General features: G+C 44.0%; 1 protein-coding gene across 1 annotated transcript; it reads right to left on the bottom strand.

The window, feature by feature from the left end:
• Positions 1-886: 886 nt before the first annotated feature.
• Positions 887-14,707, bottom strand: rnf130 (ring finger protein 130). The gene is made up of 9 exons (XM_062393806.1): positions 14,084-14,707; positions 12,978-13,263; positions 9,782-9,973; positions 6,094-6,344; positions 5,517-5,588; positions 5,147-5,229; positions 3,523-3,619; positions 3,231-3,417; positions 887-2,563 (listed from the first exon to the last, which is right to left on the bottom strand). Exons 2-9 carry the CDS (start codon positions 13,228-13,230, stop codon positions 2,451-2,453), a joined length of 1,248 nt encoding a protein of 415 aa, XP_062249790.1. The 5' UTR covers positions 13,231-13,263; positions 14,084-14,707; the 3' UTR covers positions 887-2,450.
• Between the last annotated feature and the right edge of the window lie 1,102 nt (positions 14,708-15,809).

A 15,809-nucleotide genomic window follows, 5' to 3' on the forward strand; every position in this document is an offset into this window, starting at 1 on the left:
TTGGAACATATTCCAATAAACAGTCAGAGATGTATGAGGGTGCTGTGCCATCAAGACACTTAAAAATAAGTAAAATTTTAAATCCTCAGTGACACTGGAAGCCAGTGTAATCCTTAATATATCAATATGTACAATTACTTTTTGGCATCTTCCAGAGTAAGGTACGGTCTTACTCTTGCAAGGTTTCTGAAATGACTAAAGTAAATCTCTGTGACATTACTTGTGTGAATTAAAATCTTGTTCTGAGTCAAGTGTGACATCCAGGTTCTTTACTTTAGATTTTTTGTGATGCGCCAGACTTCCAAGATTGCTATTAATGTTTTGTCTCTGATCACCAGTTCCAATTTCAAGAATTTCAGTTTTATCTTCATTTAATTTGAAAAAATTGTTGCTCATCCAGTTTTCCATGCTAAACAGGCAATTTATAATTTAGTTCGGAGCATCAAAGTCATCTGGCACCATGGATAGATCTAACTGAATATCATCAGCATACCAATGATAGCTGCCACCATGGTCACTAATAATTGTTCCTATTGGTAGTATATATAGGCCAAATAATAATGGACCAAGAATGGAACCTTGTAGAATCACGAAAAGGTTATAATGCTTTGCTAGACCATCAAAATATGTCCTGCCAGCAAGGAATGTTCTGAACCAGCGAACCATCAGGATAGATGCATTTGTCTTATCTGCGCATATCTAATATATTTGATGAATTGTTTTATTTTAATGTCATGATTATGTAGTTGATTACTTTTATACTGATATTTGAACATCTTTATTTATCTTTTTAGTATTGATATTTGTATGATTTTGAAATGAATGGGATCCTGTGAACAGACTGAACCCTGTAACATGGCATCATGTTGAAGTTCAACAGACAGAGTTCATGTTAATGACACTTTAATGTTGAGGCAGTAAACACACTGCAGTGAGGGAGAACACTCTTCACCATCATCATCGTCACATTGTTACCATGACTATCGCGGCCATCATCATCTTCATCATCGCACTGTTACCATGATACATTTTTATCACCATCATCTTCATCAAATTGTTACCCTGATCATTGTCGTCACCATCAGCTTCGTCATCAGTACCACATGACACAGATGAGTTCAGGTAACTTCAGAGATTATATTGATCGATCGATTGATCAGGTTATAGATTGTATAATGCTGTTTACATCTGATTATTAGACATTGAGTAGCTCAGAAGCTATTAAATACATTTTAAAGTAGCAGTCCGTCACTTCAGGAAACCCAAAGGAGACGTGTCCATGACTCATCGTGGGTCACCCGACTTGTGAGCCAATCGGAAGAGAGTGTGATGTAACAATGAAGGTCTCCTGAAACAACTGTTTCTTTAAATCAAATATCTCAGTCAACTACTGCAGGGTTCCCATGACTGTTTCCTCCAGAGGATCAGGGTTCAGGTCCAACTCCTGGTTCCAGGCTGATGATAAACAGGTCAAACAGTATTTACAGACAAGGAGTTCTGATCCTGATCCAGGATTCAGAGAGTCCAGCAGTGTCTTCTGTAATCATCAGTCAGCCAATCAGAAGGCCCAGTGCCCTTCTGCTCTGGTTCTGGTCAGAAAAGTTCTCAGAATCTGTAAAAAGCTGAGAAATATTTCCATGGAACATCTCAAGGAACAGGAGTACAGCAACCATTTCAAGACATCCAGAACCTTTCAGGCACTCAGCAACTTCTCCAGGAGCGTTCTAATGTTCTAACCACTAACCCCTGAACTTGGATTTTCTTTTCAGAAAAGTTTGCAGAATCATAAAGCACCAAAAACCCAGGGACCGTTTTTTTTTTTAATTCCTGAAAATATTTCCTCATAATTTTGGAGCCTTTTCCAGGAAGCATGTTAGGAACTCAGAGCAGGAACTCCTTTAGGCACAGAAACATTTCCAGGTGAAGCATCTCATCTGATGCAGGAACATATTAGCCAGTTTTCCAGGGACCAAAGATCCCTTTTAGAATCCAATAAATACTTCAAACATGTATAAGGGGGCTAGGACGTATTCAAACGAACCCTAAAGAAATCAGGAACCTTTTAAGGACCTTTAAAGTAATTCACAACATTTTGTAGGATACTTTTAGAAACCAGGAACTCGATGAGGAAACATATTAGGAAGTTTGGGATTCCAGGAACCTTGTCAAGAGAACACTGGAATGATTTTAGGGTTAACTGAACTTTTCAGGAACAACATGACTCAGGCTCTTCCAGAAGAACCCAGTTTAGGTTTTGGTTCCTAAGCTCAAGCAGTTCAATTAAAATATTGACCAGCAGCTCTTTATTTTCTTCTGGAGAAATTTAAAAATGAAAGATTCAGGTCTGAACTGAGTCAATAGTTGATGCTGATCCAGGATGTTGTTATCAGACTCCTCCCTAGTGGTGATGTGTGTGTGTGTGTGTGGGGGGGGTAAACATGACGATGGCCTCATGACTTGTTGTCGTCGTAGAGGTCCAGCGAGGCCTGAAGGTCCGGCAGCTCCATCTCACTGACGATGCTGCGAGGAGACATCGAATTCCTGTTGAAGAAGTGACCGCCGCCTGAGGAGATGGAAAAAGGGATTTGATAATTAAAAAACAATTGATTATTTCATTAAACGTTTTGATCATGATACACAGAGCTGAAACAATTGTTCCAATTATTGATCATTTGAATCACAATATATCGTAAGACATTGATTATTTAGAACAATATATATGATAAAAGCTTTGGGGGGGGGGGGGCATGAAATGCATCATGGGAAAGGTTACAAAACTAATTTAGCTAAAATTCAATCTTTAAAGTAGGTTAAAGTAAAGAATAAACTATCGGTTTCATTATCAATCAATCAATCAAATTTTATTTGGATTTGTAACCAAATATGATTGCCCATATTCACAAATCATAATATATCTAATAGGGCTTTAACAAGGTGGATATCCTTTGCCCTTAACCCTCAACGAGATTAATGAAAAACTGTTTTCAACAGGGCCCACAGAAGGTAGAGACCTCAGAGAGCCACATGTGAGGATCCCTCTTCCAGGACGGACACAAGTGCAACAGATGTCATTATTCACCTTAAACACATAATCATTAGAAGAAGATGAATGATCATCGATCAATCAATCAATTCCATATTCGATGATTAGCAACCACTGCTGTTTGTGTTCAATGAACATCAGTGCAGCTACAACTATTCAAATGTTCAGTATTGAGCTGTGGTCTTACTGGTCACGGCAACGGTGATATCAGCAGGTGTTCTGGGTGTGGCCTCAGGGTGGGGGGGACTGAGTGGCTCCAAGCTGATGGATGGCTGGTTACTGTCACCCAGCAGCGTCCTCTGGCTGCTGGACGCCTGACTGACACCCAGTCGCTCCACGTCCAACTCCACGCTGTCCACACAGGGCAGACTGGTCTGAGAACAGAGGGAAGGGGTCAGGTTGAAGAGGTTCACAGAACAGGTGACATATCAGTCACATTCAGTCAATACAGCAAGTCGTTAATGTCGCCTGCGTCTCACCAGGATGCCGAGCGCTTTGAGGATGTTGAGCTTACACATGGGACAGGTGCAGTGTTCGTTCAGCCACGGGTCAACACACATTTTATGGAAGACGTGTCTGCAGAGACACAGAGACATGTCTGAGGAGACGGACTGGAAACACATTATGTGACCAATCAGAGCATTACATTACATTTCACTTAGCTGACGCTTTTATCCAAAGCGATTCACAATAAGTGCATCAACCACGAAGGAACAAACCCAGAAGTACAAGAATCAAGAAAGTACAATTTTCAAGAAATCATCAAGAAAGTTCTACATGTAAGTGACATAGAAGTGCTACTAAATCGCTACTTGGATACAAAATAATTTTGTATCCAAAGTGTAGTCTGAAGTTTGAGTGGACTTTCTCTCCTGGCTTCAATGGTGAGCTCGTTCCACCATTTAGGAGCCAGGACAGCGAGTAGTGCTCATAGTGAGGGAGCAACAAGCTGATTGGCGGATGCACAGCGAAGTGAACGGGCAGGGGTGTAGACTGGACCGATCAGCAGCACGGATCGGTCCAGTCTACCCCCCCGCTTCTGGATGAGGTCGGATGGCAGCAGCAGGTAGACCAGCCAGGAGGGAGCAGAGGACGATGTCCCACAGATTGTCCTGTAGAGGAATCGTCCCACGGTTGGGTCAGCGAGTTGGTCCGGCCCTCGAGGCAATTCATAAATACAAAAAAACATGCGCACATGCGACCAAAAATGTGAAGAGTGACTACAGATATTCTTGCTCGCACTAGTGCGCATCTGTGCCTCAAACATTGAACTGGTCTCTTTCTCATCTCCTCTGGGGGGGAGGCGGAGTTTGCACTCACGGAGTGGCCCCCCCCCACTCGCTCGAGTAACAGGCAGTGAAGCGGAGATGATGGAGGAGAACACGTTATTGAGAACGAGAGGTGAACAAACTAATAAAATACAAACCTAAAACCTGTAAATCATGAACATCCCATCCAGTTAACAGAGCTGCTTACATATATGCCAAATTTCTCATATTTAATCCTTTCTTAAAACCTTCAGAAAATTGTAGCCAATCAGCTTTTAGAATTTCTCGAGAGAAATAATGTAAATGAAGACTTTCAGTCGAGGTTTAGAGCCAATCACAGCCTTAGTTCAAGTCACTTATTACCCTCTCATAGCTTCAGATGTTTGTCTGTCCTCGTCCTGTTGGATCTCAACACTATCGATCATCACGTCTCACTGCAGGGACTAGAACAGAAACCATTCTAACCTGCTTTAAATCCTATTTATCAGATCGAGTCCAGTTCATGAGGAATCTCTGTGAGCACCAAAGTTCATGTTCCTCAGGGTTCTGTGTTCGAGACAATTTTATTCACATTATATATTATTCTATATATTATCAGGATAGGTTTACAACCTCACTTGCACTTAATCAAGTCGATTTCTTGAAAACAATATTTTTCTAGAGAAGTGTATATATTACGTACATATTCTATACAATCTTTTTTTTATTATTCTCTTTTCTACCTCATTCTGCTTTAACAAATGAATTTCCCTGGTGAATGATCAATAAACTTCTATCTTATCTGATCATCCAACAGTGCATCAGTAAACTTAAACTCTGATGTTTTCAGACTCACTTGCAGGGAAGAATTCGAACAACATCATTGAGCTGGTACGCTTCAATACACACGGCACAGTGGTTAAAGTCCGGATCAGCTTCCTACAACAACACAGATGGAGGAGAACACGTTAACATCAACAGCTTCACTGTGAAAAACTCATTTCCTTTTGTCTCTTGGGTTTGAGTCTCTGGTTCATCTTTCCACCTCTGTCCTGTGCTCTTCGTGCGACCTTTGACCTTGTGAGTGGTTGTTCATCCGACCGACAGCTTAAAGGTCAATATCACAAACACCTGACCCTGTGGGTCCGACCTCCAAGCAGGCTCAGCAGCGTTATGACTTAATGATGGACACTGACACAGTGAAACAAGGACATTTCAGCGTTTACCTTGTCTCCTTTCTTCACCGTCCTCGTCCTCAACTTCCCGATGGCTTTTTTTGCCGCATCACCGAGACGACGCTGAGAGACATAGAGCACAGATATAGATAGACAGAGTATTTATATATATATGAGAACATTTTAATAAATAACTTCATAGACAAACATCAAACACAAATCTTGTTGTCCATGTTGATGATAAAGTCTGATCATCAAGTCAGGTGATAAGGGTTGTTCTACAGAAGAGAGGAGGTGTGGATATTAGCCTCATAGCATGTTAGCTGTATATTAGCCTGTTATGTTAATATTAGCTTGTTAGCTGTATATGGAGATGGAGGCTTGCGCTGTTTGGCTCTGACAGAGCAGGTAAAACCAAAAAAATGACTTTATTAGGGTCCAAACATGTATGAAAACACCCAAAAGGAACACAATCTCCAGTTTTCACTATATTTTTCTATCGGACACTGAAGTTGAAGCGTGTGCGTGGCAACCTGCAACCCTCTGTCAGTGTCAAACAAGGGGGGGGGGGGGGGGGGTGGCATCATGATGCTGGCAGTCCTCGTCCCAACCCTAGCTAACGTGTTACCTGACTGCGGTCCCTAGCGCTGGTGAAGCGGATCTTCTGGATGAAGTAGAAGATGAGCCAGGCCGATGAGATTATCATGAGGACGATGAAGGAGATGGAGACAAAGACCAGCGAGCCTCGGTTGATGTTCTTTGTGGGACGACGTTGACCCACAACCACAGAGACCAGGACTGTCAGGTTCCTGTCCAGGTGAGCCAGAATCTCTTTACCATACGCCTCTGTGATCATCACTGCCACCGTGTCACCAGTACCTGCACTCAGAACCAGAACCAGTTACAAGTACAGGATCAGAACCAGGTAGGACAAGAATCTTTTTTCATTCATCATGTAAACTGTATAACACTGCAACACAATGTCGGTCTCCAGACTCCTGGCTCACCGAGCAAGTCAGTCATACGTCTCACGTCAAATATCTCAAATACAACTTTTAATATAATATACACTTCCTCCCCCGAGATTATAGTTTTCTTGGTTACTGAGAAAGCTTTCGACCAAATGGAGTGGAGCTTCCTTTACACACCCGTTCTAGACTTGAGTTCGGACCCACTTTCTTCTCCTGGATCAAATTAATATTTGACAGTCATTTAATGAGATGCATTTAAATTATTTTTCTCTGCACCGGGGAACAAGACAGGGATGCCCCCCGGTCCCCTTTAGTATTTGAGCCACCCCCCATATCATGTGGTTCTTCAAGGAAATAATCAGAGGCGAGGGTTCATAAGGTGCCATTACCTTCCTAACCCTTCCTTTACGATAAAGCTTATAGTTAGAGCTGGTCCAGTCCGTGTTAGACTTGCTCTTAGTTATGCTGCTGTAGGTCTAGATCAGCGGTCGGCAACCTGCGGCTCCGGAGCCGCCTGGGCTCTTCAGCCCCTCTGCAGTGGCTCCCTCTGCAGGGGCTCCCTCTGCAGTGGCTCCTGTGCAGTGCATGTTGCGCATATTTTTCGCGAACGATGAACGTAACGAATCAGTTATTTCATATGATGAACGTGAGTGAACGTCACATTCACGTTCATTTATTAAATAATCATCGTATCAGGCCGTCATGAAATACCAGGAGCGGGTGACAGTGTGTGTGTGTGTGTGTGTGTGTGTGTGCGGCTGAGCGCGCTCCCAGATAGCCGACACACACACAGAGCCGGGGCTCCGCCCCCCGCCCTGAGCCCCGCTCACTCTGGTCTCAGCTGATCAGAGATCAGCGCCTAAGCTTCTTGATCAGAGCAGAGCTGCAGGTGGTTTGTACCGATCTGCAGTTTCTGTGTCGGCCTCCAGTCTGAGCTGCTCTCACGTTTTGTTTTAATATTTCAGAAACTAAAATATGCGTCACATCCTATTACGTCCCGGCGCTCTTCCCTGCAGGTCGCTAATCTATAGTTCCGACCCCCGGCCTCAGTAAACTAATCATGGATAAATCCCAGCAAAAAAAAGTCTGGGAGGAAAATATAGTTTAATTCTGCGTGGACAGATTAATTTGCTTTCACTGCCACCGATGCTGTTTTACATGTATGTTTGATATGTGACGAGGAATTAGCAAACAATAAGAAACGTAATGTTGTAAGATATTTCTAGAGCAAGCCCACAGCATCTGCTGAAAAGTACCAAGCTGGAGATGAGCAAAAAAAGCTGAGTTCTGTGTTTAATTTATTCCAAACTAGGCCCACACATGTATTTTGTTCTCCAATTCATAAGAGTTTGGTGTTTTCCTATTTTGTAACAGGTAAAAATAGAATTTAATGTCAACAGTTTTTTTATTGTCGTTCTATTATTTAATAAATGCAACAAACTATAGTTTTTATATATATTATATAACTTTATATATATATATAACTTTATAACCTGTGTTATCAAATATGTTGTGCGGCTCCAGACAGATTTAATTTTGGGGGAAGAGGGGCGAAATGGCTCTTTCGATAGTAAAGGTTGCCTACCCCTGGTCTAGATGGTCGGGGGACACATGCCACGCAGAGCTTCTCTCTCTAACTTCTCCTTCCTCTTCTCAAATCATTATCACATCAAATAATTCATATCTCATCAGTATATGTTTCTGACCCTTGACCTCTTCCCCGGAGTCCCTTTGCCTTATCACCCGCAGATCCAGGGCCTCTGTGGCCACATCATCATGGATTACGATCTGTGGATCACACATCAGAGGTCGCGGTGGTGGATCCAGTTTGGTGGATTCTGTATCGTGCTGAATGATCTTAATAATAATGGCGGATCCTTTATCGTTGGCATCAGTTAATGGTGGTGGACCAGGACCGAGGTTGCAGCTGATAATGGATCCTAACTGAGTGGACAATGACTGTGGACTCTAGTGGATCTGATCTGGATGGTGGATCATGGTCCTGCTGGCTGCTGACCAGAGACTATGATGCAGCAGGACTGTTTGACATAGTATTGAAGTTATCCTTCTAGATGTCTACCCTCATCAATGCTGCTGAAAACTTTAATGTTGATGTCTCCTTCACTTGACCTCTGTTGACTTGTGTCCGTCCTGGGAGACGGGTCCTCTCATGTGTCTCTGAGGTTTCTATGTATTTGTACCTGTTAACAGGTTTTTAGTAGTTTGTCCTGACTGTTGTTGAGGGTGAAGGACAGAGGATGTCTCACCATGTTAAAGTCCTATGAGACAAACTGTGATCTGTGAATATGGGCTATACAAATACAATTTGATTGAATTTGATTGATTATATGCCAATGATCTCGTCCTTTATATAACTGACACTTTATTGTCTCTTCCACCTATTGAAGTTGAAGTTGAATGTTATTTAGGTTTTCCATTTAAACTCTGATGTTTCCTTTAGGAATGGGACCTCAAACTTCAGACACTTGGGTTACTTGCTCTTTTCATCTTTTATCTAAAATCTAAATTGGACAATTGTAAACATGAAATGGAACATTGTGTCGATGGGCTATCGACCCAGATTAAAATGAACATTGTTCCTAACTTCCGACATCTTTTTCAGAACATTCCCACACTTTCTAACTTTATCTGGGGTGGCAGACAGCTTTGTGAACCCAAAACGCTGGAAGGGGTGGCTTTGACCACGTCCTCCATTACTACTGGGCTTGTAACATCCACAAATGTGTCATGCTTGATTCATGATATAATGCACACACACACAACCTCAAACACACACAAACAAAAACCATCGAATGAGGAGCTATAGGTGAGAGTGAGAAAGAGGCAAATAAGGCTGTAGATTTCATTGTCCTCATTGTTTTTAGTGAATTAAGGAAAATAACTCACAAATCACAGTGAGAGGGGGGGGGGGGTGGCGAGTGTAGCTGCTTGTGCTCATTATGGTGACCTTTACATTTACATGTTGTGCACACATTGTGATACATGTAGGCTGATGTCATTCAGTGTTTTAGCGTCTCAGCAGATCAGCCGGCACCGGCCTGTTTCCGGCTTCTGATCAAGCTCAATGTCTGTGACATCTAATAGGCGCTGGAAGCAGCCGACCGATCACAAGAGACTGGGCCTGCTGGCTAGTCAGAGCAGACTGGGCTTTCTAGTGAGGGGGGGCAGGAGCTGAATCTACAGAAAACTAAAGAGTTTTCGGAACATTGGCGCCTGTAAACCCTTCAAGTAGTGTCCCAAATTATATTTGTTGACACCAAAAACGATCTGAATTATTCCCCTTTAAACCCTTTGCCAACAATGTGACAGTAAAATGTCTCTGACCTTCATGTCCCATCTTGACCGTCTCGTCGGTGGAGTTGTTGTAGATGAGGACAGCCGTGGCATTGTAGGCAGCCGCCTTCAGTATCTTCTCTTTAAAAGTGCAGTTTCCTCTCTGCAGCAGTGCCACCCAGTGGACACCACGAGGAGGAACCAGGAAACGAGTGCTGGGGTCGCAGCCCTGCCGGTCCACCGCTGCCGAAGAGATACAATATTAACATGGTTACCATCACTTTGCTCCTAAAATACAGGTTCTCTTGTGGTTCTAGAGTCAGTAAGAGTAGAACAGGAGGTAAAACCTTCAGCCAACAGGCTCCTCTCCTGTGGAACCATCTCCCACTCTGGGTTCTACAGTCAGGCACCATATATACATTTAAGGTTAAACTTAAAACCTTCCTCTGTGATAAAGCCTACAGTTCTGGATCAGCTCCTGAAACATCCCAAAGTTATGCTGCTATAGGTCTATACCGCTGGGGGAACTCCCATAATGCACTGCACTTCACCATTATATTAACTGTTGCTGCTCATTAATAACATCTTTATTCTGTTATAAAACAGTGAGACTGGAGACTCTTGTCGGACCGGGAGTTGAACCAGCGACCAGCTGATGGAGGTGAATTCGATGGATTCGGTTTCATTGATTAAAAAAACTGTTCACTGCATCGTGGGTCAGGTCAGACAGTGTGTTGGTGTCTTGAGCTGCAGCTGAAACTGATCTCTGATCAGATGCTCACCAGTACGAGCTGCAGCTGCAGTGTCCTCAATGTCCGACAGAAATCTGACACCAGAGCAGAGACACCGCGACCTTCAGCTGCTGGAGCCTCCGCAGTGTCTCACACAACACACTGTAGGCATCACTACACAATACATATACACAACGCACGCACTACAGTGCACTGCACACACTCAGTACATCTTCAGGAGTTGTGCTGATTGTGTTTGTTAAAAACCTTTCACTGCTGTCGTTCTCATGGCTACAGGTTAACGAGTCGGTCGTTAAATTAATTAATAGATTCAATTAAAAAGTTATTAACAAATGTCATCATCAATCAGTTATGTCCTCAGGTGTGTGGTGTGTCCTCAGGTGTGTGTGTGTCCTCAGGTGTGTGATGTGTCCACAGTGTGTGGTGTTGCCTCAGGTGTGTGTGTGTCTTTAGGTGTGTGTTGTTTCCTCAGGTGTGTGTTGTGTCCTCAGGTGTCTGTTGTGTCCTCAGGTGTCTGTTGTGTCCTCAGGCATGTGTTGTGTCTTTAGGTGTGTTTTGTGTCTTTAAGTGTGTGTTGAGTCTTTAGGTATGTGTTGTGTCTTTAGGTGTGTATTGTGTATTTAGGTGTGTGTTGTGTCTTTAGGTATGTGTTGTGTCTTGAGGTGTGTGTTGTGTCTATAGGCGTGTGTTGTGTCCTCAGGTGTGTGTTGTGTCCTCAGGTGTGTGCTGTGTCTTCAGGTGTGTGTAGTGTCTTAGGTGTGTGTTGTGTCAGGTGTGTGCTGTGTCCTCGGGTGTTTGCTGTGTCTTAAGGTGTGTGTTGTATCCTCAGGTGTGTATTGTGTCTTCAGGTGTGTGTTGTGTCCTCAGGTGTGTGTTGTGTCTTCAGGTGTGTGTTGTGTCTTCAGGTGTTTGCTGTGTCTTAAGGTGTGTGTTGTATCCTCAGGTGTGTATTGTGTCTTCAGGTGTGTGTTGTGTCCTCAGGTGTGTGTTGTGTCTTAAGGTACGTGTTGTGTCATGAGGTGTGTGTTGTGTCTCAGGTGTGTGTTGTATCCTCAGGTGTGTATTGTGTCTTCAGGTGTGTGTTGTGTCCTCAGGTGTGTGTTGTGTACTCAGGTGTTTGCTGTGTCTTAAGGTGTGTGTTGTATCCTCAGGTGTGTATTGTGTCTTCAGGTGTGTGTTGTGTCCTCAGGTGTGTGTTGTGTCCTCAGGTGTGTGTTGTGTCTTAAGGTGTGTGTTGTAACCCCAGGTGTTTATTGTGTCTTAAGGTGTGTGTTGTAACCTCAGGTGTGTATTGTGTCTTCAGGTGTTTGCTGTGTCTCAGGTGTGTGTTGTGTCCTCAGGTGTGTGTTGTGTCTCAGGTGTGTGTTGTGTCTCAGGTGTGTGTTGTGTCCTCAGGTGTTTGCTGTGTCTCAGGTGTGTGTTGTGTCCTAAGGTGTGTATTGTGTCTCAGGTGTGTGTAGTATCCTCAGGTGTGTGTTGTATCCTCAGGTGTGTGTTGTATCCTCAGGTGTGTGTTGTATCCTCAGGTGTGTGTTGTGTCTCAGGTGTGTGTTGTGTCCTCAGGTGTGTGTTGTGTCCTCAGGTGTGTATTGTGTCTTCAGGTGTGTGATGTGTCTCAGGTGTGTGTAGTATCCTCAGGTGTGTATTGTGTCTTCAGGTGTTTGCTGTGTCTTAAGGTCTGTGTTGTATCCTCAGGTGTGTGTTGTGTCCTCAGGTGTGTGTAGTATCCTCAGGTGTGTATTGTGTCTTCAGGTGTGTGATGTGTCTCAAGTGTGTGTAGTATCCTCAGGTGTGTATTGTGTCTTCAGGTGTTTGCTGTGTCTTAAGGTGTGTGTAGTATCCTCAGGTGTGTGTTGTATCCTCAGGTGTGTGTTGTGTCTCAGGTCTGTGTTGTATCCTCCGGTGTGTGTTGTGTCTCAGGTGTGTGTTGTGTCCTCAGGTGTGTGTTGTGTCCTCAGGTGTGTGTTGTGTCCTCAGGTGTTTGCTGTGTCTTAAGGTGTGTGTTGTGTCCTCAGGTGTGTGTTGTGTCTCAGGTCTGTGTTGTATCCTCAGGTGTCTGTTGTGTCCTCAGGTCTGTGTTGTATCCTCAGGTGTGTGTTGTGTCTCAGGTGTGTGTTGTGTCCTCAGGTGTGTGTTGTGTCCTCAGGTGTGTGTTGTATCCTCAGGTGTTTGCTGTGTCTTAAGGTGTGTGTTGTATCCTCAGGTGTTTGCTGTGTCTTAAGGTGTGTGTTGTATCCTCAGGTGTGTGTTGTGTCTCAGGTGTGTGTTGTGTCCTCAGGTGTGTGTTGTGTCCTCAGGTGTGTGTTGTGTCTTCAGGTGTTTGCTGTGTCTTAAGGTGTGTGTTGTATCCTCAGGTGTTTGCTGTGTCTTAAGGTGTGTGTTGTATCCTCAGGTGTGTGTTGTGTCTCAGGTGTGTGTTGTATCCTCAGGTGTGTGTTGTGTCCTCAGCCGTGTGTTGTGTCCTCAGCCGTGTGTTGTGTCTTCAGGTGTCTCACCCCCATGATGCGGTGCAGGTGCGATGACGACCCCACTGGTGTTCACTTTGGGAGAATTCTGTCCATACTTCCCATCGTCACTGCTCATCATGTGGACGCTGTGTCCTCGTCCGTCCAGCGCTGTGGCGTTAACAGTGGCGCCCACGTACTCCTCGGACACCATGTTTCTGTCAGAGCGAGCTGTGGACACAGAACCCGTCAGGACCAGGACCAGGACCAGTGAAACCGGGAGATAAGTCCACCTGAGGGACATGATGTCGTCTTCTCAATCCTCCTTACATCCAAACTGTCAGGAAACAAAATGAAACCTTTAGAACAACACATGCTGTCCTCCTGAGTGTTGTCATCATGTCTCTTTTTAAAATACTATTTTAATATAAATCTTTGTCTCTCATCCATGTCTTCAAACTGTCTCAATGTCTCCAATTATGTCTTTTAGTTCATGAAACATCTCTTATGTTTCTGTTTGTTTACATTTAAATGTCCTGTGTGCTGTGTCTTGTCTTAGGTCAAAAAGTCTTTTAATGTTTTTACTCTGACATATCTGTCTCTGTCTTATGCTTCTTATGTCCTCAGTGTCCTCAAGAAACATCAAATCAAAATGTCCCTTAGTAACTCTCACTCTCTCTCTTTCCTATTAAAGTCTTCCATAGTCTAACTGTATGTATTTAAAAAAAACTTTATTTCAGTCTTCACTTTCCCTTCATCTTACTTTTTGTGTCTTCATATCTCTTTATCTCTTAATGTCTCATCTTGTCTTTATGTAACTTCATGTCTGTCTCTTTCACTCTTTGTGTCTAATGATGTTTTTGCTTTGTTAACAAGGCTCTGTATTAATAAGTTTATTATTACTGTCTATGTGTTGTCCAATCCTAATCTTAGTTAATGTCCTCTGATTATTGTTGTTTGTCCATTTTAAAGTTTGCGTTCTGTCTGTCTTCTCTCTCCTTTATCCTCTCTTGTCCAATTGAAAATGTCCCTGATGTTTGAGTCTCAATATTTCTGATGTCTGATGTCAGTTTCTGTCCTTAAAAGACTATTGACTTGTTCTTTTTGTCTTTAATGTCCATCTTCTTTCTTTAAATTCTTATATTTTAATGTCTCACCGTTTGTTAACCTTAATGTCCTGATTTGTCGATGAATGTCTTCTTAGACTGATTTCTAAAATGTCCCTTTGTCCTTCGATATCCCAGTTCAGTTTATGTCCCAAAAAGCATGTCTAAAGTCCTCCACATCAAAATGTCCTCCAGATGATTGTGCCAATGTGTATCCTTCAGATGTTTTTGTCCCTGAGTGTCCTCCAGGTGATTCTGTCTCTGAGTGTCCTACAGATGCTTCTGTCCTCCAGATAATTCACCCCCGTGTTTCGTCTTGTGTCCTCGGACAGTTAAACCCTGGGTTCAGACTGTCAGGTGCATGGCATCCGAACAGGTCCACATCTGGACGACACCATCATGTCTCTGTCCTCTCCGTTGTCTCCACGACCATGACTCAGTGTTTAACGGTGTGAAGCAGCTTTGTCTCACGTTCTATCGGCGGACAGACAGGCGGACTCCCGCTCTACCGACCCCGCCTGCCTCCGCTGTCCTCCGGTCCTGTCCAGGCTGCTGCTCCGGGGCTGCTCCGGGGCTTCGGCGGGGGGATGCGGTTGATGATCGGGTCTTTGTTCCGGTTCAGTTCCGGTTCAGGTTGGACCGTGAAGAGGCTCGAGCCTCGTCTCTGAGCTGCTGCTTTGCGCATGCGCAGTACGGGGGGAGGGGGGCGAGGGGGACTTCATGGTAGGTGGACGAGATTTAGACCAAGTATCGCGACAACCGACGATACTCTCACACACACACACAAACACACACACACACGCCCACACTAAGATCAGATAACATTCTCACGCTGATACTAAGTGAAAAAGACCTTTATTGTCATTCAGACTACACAACAGGAAGTGGACAAACAAACAGCTGTTGTCTCTGCTGTTGTTGGTCTGTAGAGTCTCTGATGATCAGTGTTCCTACTCGTCCATACGTCTTCTGTCTGTGGGTCAGTCTGTAATCTGAGGCTCTGCAGGTCCACATACAAATGATGTGTCCTGGGTTCTGGTCTCTGCAGGCCTGTAATGTTAATGTGGTTCCTGGTGTTCAGGACCAAACCACTGCCATCGACCGTGCTGTTCATCAACCTGACGGCTGCTCACGTGCACCAGCTCAGGAGGAACACTGGGACCCGGCTGAAGCTTCAACGCATCATGTCTGAATCAATGTCGTGTCTGGGGCTCGTGGCTATGGTTTTATAGTTTAATGGTTTAATGGTTTTATGGTTTTATGGTTTTATATTTATAAATCTCTTTTCTAGTCTTGATGACTCAAAGCTCTTTACACTACAGTTTTACATTCACCCATTCACACACACATTCATACAGTGCATCTATTAACAGCACTTTGTTTTTCTATGGGGGGCCATTTGGGGTTCAGCATCTTGCCCAAGGACACTTTGGCATGCAGCCTGGGAAGATTGGGGATCGAACTGCCGACCTTCTGGTTGCCTTTTGTGGTCATCCTTTTCTACCAGGTCGCTTGGCTGTGTAGCCTACTGGACGACGGGAAGAGCTATGGTCACGCCATCCAGGGGACAGTTCTGGTCCTGCTTGTCGTCCCCGGGTGCTGCTACCCAGTACGATCCTCCCTCAGGAGACAGAGCTTCCCCTCTGGACACCGATCTATCATACTTCTCATTATCATCAGGCCGGATCAGAGGTCACCCTGCTGTCCAAGTCCAATCAGCGGGGACATCAGAGACGTAAGGAGGATCAGCAGATCCTTTTATTCACAATCACACAAC

Source organism: Platichthys flesus, chromosome 8, assembly GCF_949316205.1.
Source record: "Platichthys flesus chromosome 8, fPlaFle2.1, whole genome shotgun sequence".
NCBI classification, from domain to species: Eukaryota; Metazoa; Chordata; class Actinopteri; order Pleuronectiformes; family Pleuronectidae; genus Platichthys; species Platichthys flesus.

What these genes read in the sequence shown, in the direction of transcription:
- rnf130 (XM_062393806.1), bottom strand. Translation starts at nt 13,230, where the DNA reads ATGTCCCTCAGGTGGACTTATCTCCCGGTTTCACTGGTCCTGGTCCTG. An exon ending in GTTCGAATTCTTCCCTGCAA is followed by an intron (nt 3,620 to 5,146) that starts GTGAGTCTGAAA and finishes GTGTCTCTGCAG; the next exon opens with ACACGTCTTCCATAAAATGT. An exon ending in TATCACCGTTGCCGTGACCA is followed by an intron (nt 2,564 to 3,230) that starts GTAAGACCACAG and finishes CCATCTCCTCAG; the next exon opens with GCGGCGGTCACTTCTTCAAC.